Source organism: Papio anubis, chromosome 7, assembly GCF_008728515.1.
Source record: "Papio anubis isolate 15944 chromosome 7, Panubis1.0, whole genome shotgun sequence".
In the NCBI taxonomy this organism is placed as follows: Eukaryota; Metazoa; Chordata; class Mammalia; order Primates; family Cercopithecidae; genus Papio; species Papio anubis.
In genome coordinates, this window is record NC_044982.1 from 83,309,381 (window position 1) to 83,325,860 (window position 16,480).

General features: G+C 48.8%; 1 protein-coding gene across 1 annotated transcript; it reads left to right on the top strand.

Moving 5' to 3' along the window:
• The first annotated feature begins 10,151 nt into the window (after nucleotides 1–10,151).
• Nucleotides 10,152–16,103, top strand: LMLN2 (leishmanolysin like peptidase 2). Its single transcript, XM_031668248.1, is given in 16 exon segments — nucleotides 10,152–10,464; nucleotides 10,595–10,679; nucleotides 10,770–10,821; nucleotides 11,246–11,394; nucleotides 11,517–11,592; nucleotides 11,679–11,774; nucleotides 12,010–12,135; nucleotides 12,347–12,431; nucleotides 12,575–12,720; nucleotides 12,798–12,972; nucleotides 13,153–13,222; nucleotides 13,299–13,395; nucleotides 13,501–13,773; nucleotides 13,983–14,212; nucleotides 14,384–14,563; nucleotides 15,752–16,103. Coding segments are annotated over 16 exon segments (2,361 nt in total). The 3' UTR covers nucleotides 15,960–16,103.
• Nucleotides 16,104–16,480: the final 377 nt, after the last annotated feature.

The following is a 16,480-nucleotide window of genomic DNA, read 5'->3' on the forward strand; positions in this document are numbered from 1 at the left end:
TGCCTTTGCCCCTGTGTCTCTCGGGCACCATCTCTCCTACCTCTGTGTCCTGGAGGCCCGTGCCCCAGGTCTGGTTTGGAGGGACAGAGCTGAACCTTCAGTGTAGGGACTGATGGGAGCTTCCTGAGTTTGGAAGGAGGGAAGGTATCAGTCTCTGTGGGCACCTGGGAGAATCCTCACACCTTCCTTTCAGCCCAGGGGGATAGGTTGCATAAGGCAGGTTTGTACAGAACATGGTAAATGACTCAACCTCCGGATTTCCTCCTCTCAGCTCAAGACCACTGTCCCTTGACGTACTTTCAAGGTTCTGGGTGATGGGACCTGGCTTGCTTCAGCATCAAGCCCAGGCTTCGTTCCCACAGCTCTGAACTGTATGTCCTCTCAGGCCCCCACTCATCCCGTCAGGTCCTCAGGGCCGGTGCCTAGTGGAGCCTTCCTGACTGGTACCCAGTCTGGAGGAGTCACATCCCCATCTCCCCACTGCGATCCCAGCGTGACGTGCAGCAGCTGAACACATCCCAATCCTTTGCGTCAGATCATATTCCAGGGGGATGAGTCAGAGCCAGAGGGCACACTTCCTGAAGGAGGCTTTCCATCTGACCTCAATTGGTTTTGGCCAACATAACTTACTCAACAAGTATTTGTTGAGTATCTTTTCTGGAAATGAGACAAGTTCTCAGCAGGAGTAGGAAGAAAAAGTCAATAAACAAGTGTGTTGAATGTCTTCCTTTGTCCCTCCAGAACCCTCTCTACCCTTCATCACCCTACACAGTCCCCAGGTGGATGCCTCCCTACATCAACCAGCTTCTCAGGGGGTGCGGGTGAGACTGGCAGGAGGAGAGTGATGGGAGCCCCCTGCTGACCGGCACTCTCCACAGTCCCTCCCAGAGGATTCCTGGCCCTCAGGCCCCCATACTGGGCTAGCCCAGGGGACTTCACCACTCCAGGAACTTTCCCCGGATACTATTGGTTCACATCTTCATAAAGCACCTTCATTAACTTTCCTGCTTACTCCATTCGAATAGCCCATTGGGGAAACCAAATAAACCAACAGATAGGGAGGCTATTTTAGCTGGGGTGGCCAGGAAAGGTCTCTCTGAGGAAATGACATTTCAACTGAAACTTGAAAAAATTTGAGAAGGAGGCAGGTATGTCTTCAGTGTAAGGGTGAACAGAGGGAAGGGTAAATGCAAAAGCCCTAAGGTGACCAAGAAAAAGGAAGCCAGGAGCGGATGCTGAATGAAAGAAGGAAGGAGAGGATAAGTAAGAAAAAGATGCACCTTCCCTCCAGAATGGGGCTCCAGGGGTTGCAAATGACTATTTTCATTCCCTCTGTCAAGAAGGATGGTACCTAAGAAGCTGGGGGAGGTGGAGAGCAGGGTTCTCTCTGCCCCTGGATTCAGCTTCCCTGCCCCTTGGTCCTCCTGTCACCTTCACCACAGTAAGGCTGTCACCACTGGGGAAGGAGATGACAGAAAGGAGCCCGGGGAAGGGCAGTTAGCCAAACCCTGCCTGGGGAAATGCACCAGGACCGGTGAAAACCAGCAAATCAAGGTCCAAACAGCACACACAAGCAGTCCTATTGCTTCAGCACCCACAGCTCAGGCCCACTTTTCTTTCTGGAGCAGAACTGGGGAGCAGAATGAGAATCCTTAGCTGAGAGACAGGATCTTAGGCCACAGGGAAGCTGCAGAGGAGAAGGCAGACTGTGGGGAGACACTGCAGAGGGAGGAAGCTGCCCAAGGTGAGTCTGCCAAGGTCAGTCAGCAGCGGTGGTGGCTTGTGAAAGCTGCCCCCACCCCCCTGCTCGGTGCACACCTCCCCACCCCTCTACACAGATTGCCACATGTCTGGGCCCCCAGGGCCCCCATCCCAGTGTTGCAAGATCCCGGTTGGGGTTGTGGGTGGAAAGGGGCCTCTTCACCTCCACCCCCTGCCCTGCTCCAAGCCAGTGAGGGGACTATGGGATGAAGGGGGCTGTTCAGGAGACACTGAGGCAACAATAGGCAGGGCCGGCTGAGGGCCTGTGCGTCTCCTCTCGGACAGGCCAGTCACTTCCCATCACCCTCACCAGCCCCCGCAGGCAGACCCCTCCTCCCAAGACTCAGCGTGGGCTGCTCCAAAATGGGAGTAGTCCAAGCTGGACAGAACCCCTGGTTGGCCTCTGTCAGCTGCTTCCATAACCAGGCCTGGCCTAGCCTCAGAAAACCGCAGTGGCACGTGAGAAATTCTCCCCAAGGGGAGAGGGTGGGGGTTTTCAGAGGAAAATGGCTGCAACTTAACTTTACCAAAATGGCCATCAGTTCTGACTTCAGAAAGCAGTGGAAAGGTCTCAGGGCCTGGGAAGGGGCAGGCTTCCTGATAGGGAGAGACCCGCCACAGAGCTGTAGCCTCTTGCTTCTCTTTTATTATTTATTTATTTTAGGTCCAGGGACAGACTAGATTTTTCCCTTAGATTTGCTTCCCTTTTAGAAGAAACAGGGCTCTGGGGGTAGGTAGAGGCAAGCCACACATAGAATGGATCCATCCCCTATGCCCCATGAGCTAAGCTTCACCCTGGAGTCCTAAACTGTCCAAGCCCCTATTGCCCCGCTCCCACACCTAGCACTGTCACCCCTGGCCAGGCTATCCAACCTTGCTGCAATCGGGACGGTTTGCAAAACGCCTTCTAGCTCCCGCTTTGTCACCATCTGAGGTTAGGACTGTACTCAGGAGATAAGCTCAGGCCCCACCCGCTCGTCCCCAGCGAGACTGCTGGCCTGCTGCAATCGGGACGGTTTGCAAAACCCCTGCTGGCTGCAGCTCTGTCACCATCTGAGGTTAGGGCTGCACCCTAAGATAAAGCCTAGCTCCTCCCTTCAGCCCTGCCTTCTAACCTCACAGGCAGCATGGTCCCAAGAAACAGAGCTCCTGGGAGCCTACTCAGGGTCTGGAAGCGTTATACAGGTCCAGTGCAAAGACCCTTCTCCTTGGTCCTCCCCTCACCCCTTCTCCTCTCCATCCCCAGCCTCACTTTTGCATACTTTCCTCATTATCATCCTCTCCTCACTCTCCATTTACTCACCTTCTATCTTCTATCCTCACCCTTCCATCCCTCACCTCCCTCCTGCCTTCTCACCACATTCATTTGCTCAAAAAATACATACTAAACACCTACTTGAAGCCAAGCATTTTGTTATAGAAGCTACAGGACACATAAGGAGAACAGTCCCTGCCCTTTGGCGGTTTATAGATTAGTGAGAGTGACAAACATAAGACCACAAACAAATTGTGGGCAGTGTCATCTAGCAAAAGTTAACGGGTGACTGATGGCCAATATTAACATGGGTACCTGATTTAAATGTGAGTGTTGGGAAAGGCTTCTTTGAAGGGGTAACATATTGGTGGATATCTAAATGGTGAGTAGGAATTCATCTGGCAAAAAGTGGGGGTTCCCAACAGAGAGAAAAGTATATGCAAAGGTTCCCAAGTAGGTCCTTCTCATTCACTGACTGAATGCTGGGGGTGCAGGGCAAGATGCTGGGAGGAGGCAGAGAGGCTTGAAGAAGCTGAAGCCAGAAGCTCCCTCAGATGGGATTCAGAGCATCAGAGGGAGAACTGGCCTTCCAAGGGAAGAAGACATCTCCTCTCTTTTAGCAAGAAACAGAGGAGATGGCAACAGAATCAAATACAAATAGGTTTGTAGCAGGCTGGGGCTGTTCCTATCTTATGGCTTTTATTTTCACCATGAAAGAAGAGATAACCAAAAGTCACTGAGAAGGAGGGGAGGCTGGAGGTTTCAAACTATAAAATCTGGCCGGGCGCAGTGGCTCACACCTGTAATCCCAGCACTTTGGAAGGCCAAGGTGGGCGGATCACAAGGTCAGGGATCGAGACCATCCTGGTTAACATGGTGAAACCCTGTCTCTACTAAAAATACAAAAAATTAGCCAGGCATGGTGGTGGGCGCCTGTAGTCCCAGCTACTCGGGAGGCTGAGGCAGGAGAATGACGTGAACCCAGGAGGCAGAGCTTGCAGTGAGCTGAGATCACGCCACCGCACTCCAACCTGGGCAACAGAGTGAGACTCCATCTCAAAAAAAAAAAAAAAAAAAGAAAGTATAAAATCCTAGTTGGTGAGAGTAGAAGAGGGAGCTCATTGCTGAGATGCTCTTCATTGAGAGCATCCAACTGAAGTTGATGATGACCACTTTAGAGTGACATGTCCTCTGGGATGATTTTATCCAGTGGTCCTTAGATGCTTGAGAGCAAATGCAGAGAAGACAAATGTTAGGTCCATCTAGAGTTGGGACTTAACCAGGGAGATGAGATGGAAAGGACAGACAGGGGAGAGGAGTTGAAGGCATTAACAAAAGGGGATCGCAGTGGTGGGCCTGAAACCTAAGGCAGAGAAGGTGAGATGTGAAGATGGGAAGGGCTGTGGTTCCTCAGTGAGCTTCATAGAACAGCTGCTGGGAGCCAGCTTGAGCAAACCACCATAAGGAAAGGAGATTCTATCAGCGTGGGATGTTTGATTCCGTTATTTCATAGGTGCTGCAGTTTCTGGTGGTGATAAGGCTCTGGGTATGGCCCTGGGAGAGGCTCACTAGGAGGAATGGAGGAGATGGTTAGAGACAGAGGGTGAGGGAGCCGAGAGGCCAGCCTGCCAGAGGGAGCATCCATATGAATGATGACCCCACCTGGACGACAGCTCTTTTCCTACCAGCCTCTCTCTACAGCCGACATTTCTCTCATCTCCACTCATCAACATCCTCTCTCCTTATCCCTAATTTCCTACCACCACACCCTTTTTCTCCCCTTCATCCCATTCTCTCTAAGTTCTGTTCTTTTGTCTAACCCCATCCTCTCTTATCCTTCCATCCTCTCTCCTTATCCCCATTCTCTCCTCATTACGTTTTCTCCTCACCCTCTTCCTCTCATCACTTCACACTGGAGAAGCAAGATTACACAGTGGGTTCAAGCCTGGGCTCAGGTGCCTAACTATGTCAGTTCAACTCCTATACTGCCACTTACCACCTATGTACATTGCCTAATTTTGCTGTGCCTTGATTGTAAAATTGGGATAATAATAATGCCTACCTCATGAGGTGGCTGAAAGAATTATATGAGTATAAAGTGCTTGGGTCAGGCACAGGGGCTCATGCCTGTAATCCCAGCACTTTGGGGAGACCTCAGGAGTTTGAGCCTGAGCAATATGGCAAAATCCCATCTCTACTAAAAATACTAAAGTTAGCTAGGTGTGGTGGCATATGCCTGTAATCCCAGCTACTTGGGGGGCTGAGGCTGGAGAATCACTTGAACTCATGAGGCAGAGGTTGCAGTGAGCCGGGATCATGCCACTGCACTCCAGCCTGGGTGACAGAGCAAGACTCCGTCTCAATCAATCAATCAATAAAATAAAATAAAGTGCTTGGAACAACGTGTTGGCACAAAGCTGTGCCCCATAAAATGAATATTATTCTCACTCTCTCCTTACCTCCTTGTTCCTTCCTCAGCTTCATTTTCTTACCTCCATTATTGCCCTGCAACTACTTCATACCTCTTTAAAGAGGCAGAGACAAATAGGACTCAGCCCCTGCCCACCATCTAGCAGGGAAAAAAATACAAAAATAAATGTCAGGATAACATAATAAGAGAGCTCCTTCAACGATGTGAAAGAAATGCTATTGGAGAACAGAAGATTTGAGAACTCTCTCTACCTGGGGGAGCAAAGAAGTCTCAACTGGCAGATAACCTCAGGGTTGGATCTTGAAAGATGAAGAAGAATTTGCAGTGTAAAGAGAAGAAAGGTTAAAAATTAGCTGGGCATGGTGGCATGTACCTGTGGTCCTAGTTACTTGGGAGACTGAGGCGGGAGAATTGCTTGAGCCCAGGTTGAGGCTGCAGTGAGCCGTGATCGCACCACTGCATAGCAGCATGGGTGACAAAGTGAGACCCTGTCTCAAAAAATTAAAAATCTAAATTTTAAAAGGACAGGAAGGATTTATTAAAATGCATGAAGTTCTTCCACCCGCATGTATGAAGTTAAGATCAGCCCATATCGTGGCCAGAGCACACCCTGTCTCAGTATGGCCACAGGGGAGCAGCAGAGCATTAGGAGCTGCAGACTTAGGCCAGAAAAACCTAAGAAATCTAGGGGAAAAAAGACCAGACATTTGGAGAAAAAGACTAGGTTTGCCTTAGGGAAAAAAACAAGAGTCTTCTAAAGATTTGTACACATGATCGCGCCACTGCACTCCAGCCTGGACGATAGAGTGAGACTCCATCTCAAAAAAAAAAAAAAAAAAGATTTGTACACATGGTGATAATAAAAGAACAGGCCAACTATAGTGGCTCATATCTGTAATCCCAGTGCTTTGGGGGATCACTTCAGGCCAGGAGTTCAAGACCAGCTTGGGAAACACAGCAAGATCCTGTCTCTACAAAAAATTTAAAAATTAGCCAGGCATGGCAGCACACACCTGCAGGAGGCTGAGGTAGGAGGACAGCTTGAGCCCAGGAGTTTGAGACTGCAGTGAGCTATGATCTACAGAAAATTTAAAAATTAGCCAGGCATGGCAGCACACACCTACAGGAGGTTGAGGTAGGAGGAGGGCTTGAGCCCAGGAGTTCAAGACTGCAGTGAGCTATGATCATGCCACTGAACTTCAGCAAGGGTCACAGAGTAAGACTCTATATCAAAAATAAATGAAAATAAAAATAAATTTTTAAAATATGACAGGCATGGTGACTCACGCCTGTGATCCCAGCACTTTGGGAGGCTAAGGTGGGCAGATCACTTGCGCTCAGGAGTTCAAGACCAGCCTGGGCAACATGGCGAAACTGTGTCTCTACAAAAAATACAAAAATTAGCTGGTCGCTGTGGTGCACACCTCCAGTCCCAGCTACTCTGGAGGCTGGGGTGGGAGGACTGCTTGATCCCAGGAGGTTGTGGCTGCAGTGAGCTGTGATTGAGCCACTGCACTCCAGCTTGGGGACAGAGCAAGACCATGTCTTAGAAAAATAAAATAGAATAATAATAAATCTAAGTAAATAATAAAAGAACAGGTCTCCTCTGCATTGACAGTGTATATAATATGTATTCTTTTTTTCTTTTCCTTTTCCTTTTTTAAGAGATGAAGGGTCTCCCTATGTTGCCCAGGATGGCCTGAAACTCCTGGACTCAAGTGATCATCCCACCTCAGCCTCCCAAAGTGCTGGGATTACAGGCATGAGCCACGCCACTGTGTATAATACGTATTTTTTTACTTGACTTAGTATTTACCATAAACCATACACTGTTCTCAGTGCTTTATAAATATTCACTTACTTCTCAATAACAACCCCAAAAGTACAGTCACCCCTATTTTACACATGGGAAAACTGGGGCACTTGGTCAAAGTTACATATACATTTATATAGATAAAAAGTGGCAGAGTGGGTTTGCCTCCAGAGTTTGGATGTGTGAAAGCCAAGGCCCTGGGCCCCTGGAGGGTCACTGAAAAATCAGACATGAGACAGAGTAATAGGAGAAAAGGCATACACATTTATTTATTTATTTATTTAGAAACAGAGTTTTGCTCTTGTTGCCCAGGCTGGAGTAGAATGGCGCCATCCTGGCTCACCGCAACCTCCGCCTCCTGGGTTCAAGCAATTCTCCAAAGGCATACACATTTATTTAACATGTACATATGAGAACCTTCAGAATGAAGACCTAACCCCACCCCCATGAAATACAGAAGCTTATATATGGTCTTGAGGTTACAGAAAGAATGGTGCCTTGGATCCTAGCAAAACAGGTTATAGGAGGGGTGAAAAACAGGAATTCTGTTGAGGGGCAATAAATGATTACTAAGGAGAATGAATGGATCTGGGAACAGAGATTAACTTGTAAACAGTTCTAACAGTGAAAAGGCCTGCTCAGGTGTGGTTACATTCTTGGTCTTAGGGAAGAAGAAAAAAACTGCTTTACTTATTGGGTCTGGATCTTAGGCAGATAGGGCCTGTGCTTTGGGAGAGATGAGGGGTGTGGGTGTGTGTTTAAGGGGGAAAGGCAGGATGGTCAGGAAGACCTTAAGGCTTCTTCTTCAGTTCAGCATGTCAATGCTGTATTTTGGGCTACAGTTTCTGAGCCCCAACAGGTGTCTCCCTTGTAATCAGTAGTTTCAACCACAGTTCTGGCATGTGAAAGTATAAAATCCTTGGGAAGTCAGCAGCCCTACTCTAAACTCTAATCCATGTTGGTCACCAATTAGCTATTAAAGTATACTGCCTTAAAACAAATGTTTCTTCAAAAGTTAAATAATGGGGTTAGGTTCTTTGTTTTCATCCACGCACTGAAGACCAGGCCCGAAGGGCTGTGCTGAGTGGTGTGGACACAAAGACCAACAGGAAACAGGCTTACCTTCAAGGACTTCAGGATGTGGAGGGAGAGCTGCTAAGCCAACAATTATAACAGAGGATGACAGTGTTCTGTTAGGAGCTGGGAGGGGAGACCCCTCCTGTGAGGTGGTTCCCCACCCACTGTGACAGGTGTGGAATTTGGGCTGGGGGTATTAAGAAAGGCTTCCAGGGGTAATTACCAGAAAGGTAGGAATTAGCCAGGCAGGCAGGGGAGGGGGCAGTATCCAAGCAAGGGAAACAGGATGTGAAAACACAGCATGAACAAAGAAAACAGAGTTCCTTAAGAACATCTTTGAACATTAATGTCCATTTTAAGAGTTTCTTGGTCAGGCGCGGTGGCTCACACCTATAATCCCAGCACTTTGGGAGGCCGAGGCAGGTGGATCACCTGAGGTCAGGAGTTCGAGACCAGACTGGCCAACATGGTGAAACCCCATCTCTACTAAAAATACAAAAAAACTTAGCTGGGTTTGGTGGCGGGCGCCTGTAATCCCAGCTACTTCAGAGGCTGAGGCAGGAGAATCGCTTGAACCCAGGAGGCAGAGTTTGTGGTGACCCAAGATTGCGCCATTGCACTCCAGCCTGGGCGAGAAGAGCGAAACTCAGTCTCAAAAAAAAAAAGAGTTTTCTTTTCCCTCCTCTGCACACCTAAAAGCAGCTTCTGTGAAACCTAACAGACCTAACACAACAGCCTCTTAGAGGAAGTGTCAGTCAACTAACATGTATTTGTTGAGCACCCACTAAGAGCCCTACATAGATGTAGGAGATCCTAGAAGTCTTGTAGTTTAGTTAGAGGCCACCCAGTTCTGAAACTGGGGCTAGTGAAGTGCAGAAGTCTTGTTTGCCCACGTCCAGGGAGACCAGCAGGCAACTACAAAGCAAAGAATATCTCTGTCCCCCAGTTCCCCTGTTACGGTGACACCAATTTTCTTTTCTTTTTTTTTTTTTTTTGAGACGTAGTCTTGCTCTGTCGCCCAGGCTGGAGTGCAGTGGCACAATTTTGGCTCACTGCAAGCTCTGCCTCCCGGGTTCAAGCCATTCTCCTGCCTCAGCCTCCTAGGTAGCTGGGACTACAGGCACCCGTCACCACGCCCGGCTAATTTTTTGTATTTTTAGTAGAGACGGGGTTTCACCGTGGTCTTGATCTCCTGACCTCATGATCCACCCACCTCGGCCTCCCAAAGTGCTGGGATTACAGGCGTGAGCCACCGTGCCCGGCCAGTGACACCAATTTTCTAGTTCTGTGAAGGTTCCAAGGTTTTCTACTCAGAAAGGCAAAAGAAATAGGACGAGGGATGGAAAGGATTAGGAAAGAGTTCCCAGCCAGGCATAGTGGCTCACACCTGTAATCTCAGCACTTTGGGAGGCCAAAGCAGGAGGATCACTTGAGGCCAGGAGTTTAAGACCAGCTTGGACAACATAGCAAGACTCCATCTCTACAAAACAAACAAACAAAAAACAAGGAAAGAGTTTCATCATGGATAAGGCAGGCTCCTCTTTGGAAAGGTCAGTTGAGGCCTCAGAATAACACTTCCCCTCCCCCAGCACTCCACCTCTGGCCCCTCTGGAAGAGGGTGGTTCATATCCGACCTCCTGGCAGGGAACTGTAGACTGAGTCAACAACATTCAAATCTTGAAAAAATAAGCAAGAGTGGTGGGGGGTACATGGTGAAAAACAGTAAAGAGAGGAAAGCCAGAAACAGTGAGCCAGGGAACAAGGGGACGGAAGACAGGATCCAGGCTGTATCTACGGAGAGACACAGAAGGGAGATGCTGTTGCTGCTGCTGCTGCTGCCACCACTAGTCCTCAGGGTTGCTGCAAGCCGATGTCTACATGATGAGACACAGAAGTCTGTGAGCCTTCTCAGGCCCCCTTTCTCCCAACTCCCCCCAAAATCTCGCTCTTCCTCCCTCACCCTCCCTAGCTCCGGTGATCCTCAACCCCTACGAATCCAAACCTGCTATCTAGGAGATCATATATCAGATGGAGCTTGGGATCCTGAGGGGGAAGGGACGAGAGGGGTATCCCGAGCCCTGGCCGCAGTGAGAGAGGCCACTCAGCGAATCCAGGCTGTTCTAGCAGGTGAGTGAGGGAACAGAGGTGTTAGGGAGGGTTGAGGAGCAGAGAGGTCCAGGGGAGGAAGATCAACCCAGAAAAAGTACTGGAATTCCAAGATATGGAGGGAAACTGACCTCTTGTCAAGTCCCTCCAGTGCAAGGACCCCTACTTCTGAGTCGAGACCCTGCACGGTATTGCCATGCTGTCTGGGGAGACCCAGATACCCCAAACTACCACAGGTGAGTTCATGTCATTGACAATGTATGTACTTCTTCTTCAGGGATACCTAGAAATGTCCTCAGCTCACCTACAGATATTCACTCTTATAGGTGCAGCCTCTTGAACCCAGAGTACAAAGGAGAGAGTTGCCTGGGGGCAAAGGTGAGATTGAGTCAACAACACTGAAATCTTGAAAAAAATAAGGGTGGGGGGGGATACGCAGATAGTAAAGAGAGGAAAGCCAGAAATAAGTACACCAGGAAGAAGGGGACGGAAGACAGGATCCTGAGCAGGCTCACTTCTCAGTCTCAAGGATCTGGAGATCTGCAGCCTGCCATGACCATTCCAAGACCACCAGCATCAGAGTTACTTAGTGTGCTTCTTAACAATGTAGATTCCTGAGCTCCTCTCTCTGCTAAAATTTAGTAATTCAGAGACTGGGGGTGAAGGGGCAGAACTCTGTATTCCAGCCAGCTGCCTAGATTACACTAAGACAGACCAAACAGACTCATTCTCCCCTACTCCTCATACCCAATTTCCTACTGTCCCAGCCCATCTGCTAATGCAACATTTCACTCCCGGCCAGATTCCTGACGCCCATCTTCGTGGTTACACCTTGTGGCCAGAGCAGGGTCCCCCACAACTGGTCCAGCCAGATGGGCCTGGGGTCCAAAACACTGATTTTCTTCTGTATGTGCGGGTTGCTCACACTTCCAAGTGCCACCAAGAGGTGAGGTTCAAATCAAATCTCCTTTCCCCGCTGCCTCTCTCAATCTTAAATCTCATGAGGGGGGTTAGGGAGCATAAAAGCAGTTTTTTGTTTTGCTTTGTTTTGCTTTGCTTTTGTTTTGAGACAGAGTCTCACTCTGTTGCTGAGGCTGGAGTACAGTGGCCCAATCACAGCTCACTGCAGCCTTGACCTCCTGGGCTCAGGTGATCCTCCCATCTCAGCCTCCCGAGTAGCTAGGATTACAGGCGTGCACCACCATGTCCGGCTAACTTTTTGTATTTTTTTGTAGAGACGGGGTTTTGTCATGTTGCCCAGGCTGTGTCTCAAACTGTTGGGCTCAAGCAATCTGCCCGCTTTGGCTTCCCAAAGTGTCAAGATTACAGGCGTGAGCCACCACGCCCAGCCAAAAGCAGTTTTTATTAAGTTGTGCTTATTTGGGATAACTTAGGGAATGTTAGTAATGTTTGGGTAAAGGCTACTCCCACCCATAGCCATCCCTCAATACCACTCCTGCAGAGTTTTGCAGAGTCCCCTGGTCCTCCATTTTCAGAGGATTTCTTTCATTTGTGATACCCTACTTTTCTTCTTTCTGGCCCTACCCTGTCCTGGCCCATCCACAGCCCTCTGTCATAGCCTATGCTGCCTGCTGCCAGCTGGACTCAGAAGACAGGCCTCTCGCCGGCACCATTGTCTACTGTGCCCAACATCTCACCAGCCCCAGCCTCAGCCACAGTGACATCGTCATGGTGACTGCTGCATGATGAATAGGGAGAAGCAAACAGGTTGCAGGGTAGGGGGCCAGGTTACTCAGTTTCCCATAAAGTCAAAGAACCCACAGAGGATGGAATAGAAGGTGCCTCAAGCTCTAGGAAGAGCTGATTGGGCAGAGGGGTATAGAGTGTTTGGTCAATCCTGCTGCAAATTTGGCCCCCTTACTGGGCTGTCATTTGTCCTTAGGCCACACTACATGAATTGCTACATGCCTTAGGTTTCTCTGAACAGCTCTTCAAGAAATGGCAAGACTGCCCCTCAGGATTCAGCGGTAAATGAGAGGAATGAGGTTAAGGACTTCCCACGATCAACCAGAGGGAATTCACTATCTCATAACCTCCTTCCTTCTAATTTCACTTCACCCTTCCTAAGTTTTCCTCTCCTCGTATTGCCTTCTTCCCTTTGTGCACTCAGTTAGAGAGAACTGTTCTACAAGGCAACAAGTGACAAGGCAAGATGAGTGGGGACAACTGCTTCTCACCACCCCAGCTGTTAGCTTCAGCCTGGCCAAACACTTAGGAGTGCCGGGGGCTTCACCGGGTGTTCCCTTGGAAGAAGAGGTGAGAATGAGAACACCTTGGGGTAATGGAAGAAAGGAGTAGCCAGGTAACAACCAGCCATCTGCCACCTCCTCCAGGAGGGCCTTTTGTCCTCACACTGGGAGGCCAGACTACTCCAGGGTTCTTTAATGACTGCTACCTTTGATGGAGCCCAGCGCACTCGACTCGACCCAATCACCCTCGCTGCCTTCGAAGACTCAGGCTGGTACCAGGTCAACCACAGCGCTGCAGAGGAGCTGTTGTGGGGCCAGGGTGAGAAATAAGGCAGATCTGCAGAGAGGCACTCACGACCCAAGTCAGCTCTGGGGGAAGTGGGAGGCTGGAGGGGTTTCTGTTGCTGATGTATAATCAAAGCTATGAGGATAGCTGGTGCGGAAGGATGTTTGGGCTTCATTTGTTGAGGGCTCTCTTTCCTTCTCATCTCTCAAGCAGGATCTGGCCCGGAATTTGGCTTGGTGACCACATGTGGGACTGGCTCCTCAGACTTCTTCTGTACTGGCAGGTGTGTGTGCTGAGTGGTTAGGGGACTGTACGGCGGTCAGTGATCCTAGTGTCACTCTATCATCCATTCCACACAGTGGGCTGGGCTGCCACTACCTGCATCTGGACAAGGGAAGCTGCTCCTCAGACCCCATGCTGGAAGGCTGCCGCATGTACAAGCCCTTAGCCAATGGGGTGAGTAGACAAGAGAGCAGACAATGAAACTGAGTGGTTCCGGAAGGGAGTCAACTTCAAAGGCATCAGAACAAACACTATTCTACCTTCTGACCTGCCCCTCAGAGTGAATGCTGGAAGAAGGAAAATGGATTCCCTGCTGGGGTGGAGAATCCCCATGGGGAAATCTACCATTCCCAGAGCCGTTGCTTCTTTGCCAACCTCACTTCACAGCTGCTCCCTGGGGATAAGACCAGGCATCCTTCTCTTACCCCACACCTCAAGGAAGCAGAGCTCGTGGGCCGCTGCTACTTACATCAATGCACAGGGAGGGGAGCTTATAAGGTGCAGGTGGAGGGCTCACCTTGGGTTCCATGCCTTCCAGGAAAAGTTATACAGGTGGGTACCATAAGAGGAATAGTTGCAGCATACTGGCAAAAAGAAGTTGGGAAATACTTGTATGGTGGTACTGTCCAACCTGTTTTGCTGTACATACAGTTTTCCTAAGCACCCACTGAGTCCAGACTCTGACCTAGAATACATTTTCCTTAGAAGACTTGAACAGATAATCAAAGCAAAACCATATCCTGCTACATATTTCCTTGCAGATACCTGGGTACTATGGTCTTCTCTTCTGTCCCCGGGGTCGGCTGTGTCAGACTAATGAAGGTATCAATGCTGTTACTTCCCCACCTGTGAGTCTTTCAACCCCAGATCCACTATTCCAGCTCTCTTTAGGATTAGCTGGGCCTCCAGGCCACTGTCTGGGGAAAGAACAGCAAGAAGGGCTGGCTGAAGCAGTACTGCACGCTTTGGTGAGCAGAGGTGGCACTGGCAGGTAAAAGCTTGAGTATTTATACAATGGGTCAAGGAGAATCCCTAAGTCCTTTACTTGACGACTCTCCTCTGAAGACCTTTTGTTCATCCCACTCTTAAGCCTGCACCTGTTTCATGACACATACTCTGCCAGGAACTATACCTCTATTAAAATATTCAAATGTCCATTTAGGTGCTATTTCCACAGCCCATCAATTACCACTAGCTTGGTGTTTACTGTGCATATGTGGAAGTCTCCTGGCTGCCAAGGGCCTTCAGTGGCTATGCTGTACAGGGCCCTGACTCTGACTCTCCAGAAAAAACCCCTAGAAGTGTATCATGGAGGAGCCAACTTTACCACACAACCCAGCAAGTAAGATAATATTCCAAGTACTTTTCTTTCAAATCCATGGAGTCCAGATGTTTGAAATTAAATTTATTAAGCACTCACTCATGTGTATATTGTCCTAGACAGGGTTGCGTTTCAGAGAACAAAGATCCCTAACTAACACGATCATCCAGTCATGTCACTACCTGGCTCCCTTCTCCCATACAATAACACATTCCCCCATCTCTAGAACACAGGGATCAGATCTTAGTTCCACCCCCCTGCCTTTTTTTTTTTTTTCTTTTTTTGAGACAGGGTCTCACTGTCACCCAGGTTGGAATGCAGTGGGGTGATGTCAGCTCACTGTGGCCTCAACCTCCCTAGGCTCAAGTGATTTCCCCCACCTCAGCCTCCCAAGTAGCTGGGACTACAGGTGCACACCACCATGCCAGCTAATTTTTGTATTTTTGGTAGAAACAGTTTCACCATGTTGCCCAGGCTTGTCTCAAACTCCTGAGCTAAAGCAACCCATCCGCCTCTGCCTCCCAAAGTGCTGGGAACCACTGCCACCACTCCTGGCCCCCTTCCTTTCTTAAGCACTGTTAGGGATTGTGCCTAGCTACCTAAAGACCATAGACTGACTCTTCCCCTAAGCCACTTCCCTCGCCGCCGTTAGCTCTTCTTCCAATAATTTAAGATGCTAGAAGACTTAGATCTTGACCTTATTTCGACTTTCATGTTCTGTAGTCCCTCTTAATGATTTCCTGTTTAGCCTAATGCTTGGATGAGGTGAGGTTTCATGAGCTCTATCTTTTTTTTTTTTTTTTTTTTTAGTAGAGACGGGGTTTCATCGTGTTAGCCAGGATGGTCTCGATCTCCTGACCTCGTGATCTGCCCGTCTCGGCCTCCCAAAGTGCTGGGATTACAGGCTTGAGCCACCGCGCCCGGCCAATGAGCTCTATCTTTAAGGGCAAAGCCCCTTAGCCAGATGTGGTGGCCCGGCATGCGCCTGTAGTCCCAGCTACTTGGAAGGTTGAGGTAGGAGAATCGCTTGAGCCTGGGAGGCGGAGGTTACAGTGAGCCAAGATCACACCACTGCACTCCAGCCTGGGCAACAGACCAAGAAATTGTCTCCAAAAAAAAAAAAAAAAAAAACCACACAAAAGGTAATGCCCCTTTATCTACTAAGCCTAGGCATTATTCCAAGCCAAATATTACCTTCTATGTTCCTAGGTTGCTGGTTACTTCGGACCATAATCCCTCCATGACCCACCTAAGGCTGTCCGTGGGACTCTGCCTAATGCTGCTAATCTTTGTGGGTGTACTGGGAACCACAGCCTACCAGAAAAGAGCCACTCTTCCTGTGAGACCATCTCCCTCTTACCATTCACCAGAGCTCCACGGCACAAGGGTCCCAGTTAGAGGAATAAGGGAGGTGTGATGTTGCCCAGAACATGACAGGGTGTAAGAAAGAGAATCATTTCTTGGGAGACAACTGGATGGAAAATCTATTGTGTATACTTAAGTTCTACTTTCTTTGGAATGCCTTTTCCCGGCTATCAATTTTATATAGCCTGGCAAAGAAAAAAAGGGTGAAGTTTTACAGTTTTAAAGATCCATTCTTTATTTTGGTACAAAAATAAACTGTTCAACCTGTAAATTGTCACCTGTTTTAATATTGTTATGAAGCAAACTTACAGAATAGGAACACCTGCTACCAGTTCCAAGAGTATCACATGCATATGCCTTAGAAAAAGGCCAGGTATGATGGTTCATGCCTGTAATCCCAGCATTTTGGGAGGCCAAGGGGAGAATGGATTGCTTGAGGCCAGCAATTCAAGACCAGACTAGAAAACGTAGCAAGACCCCCATATCTACAAAATAATTTTAAAATATTGTGGTGCGTGGCTGTAGTCCTGAATACTCAGGACACTGAGGCAGAAAGATTACTTGAGCCTAGAA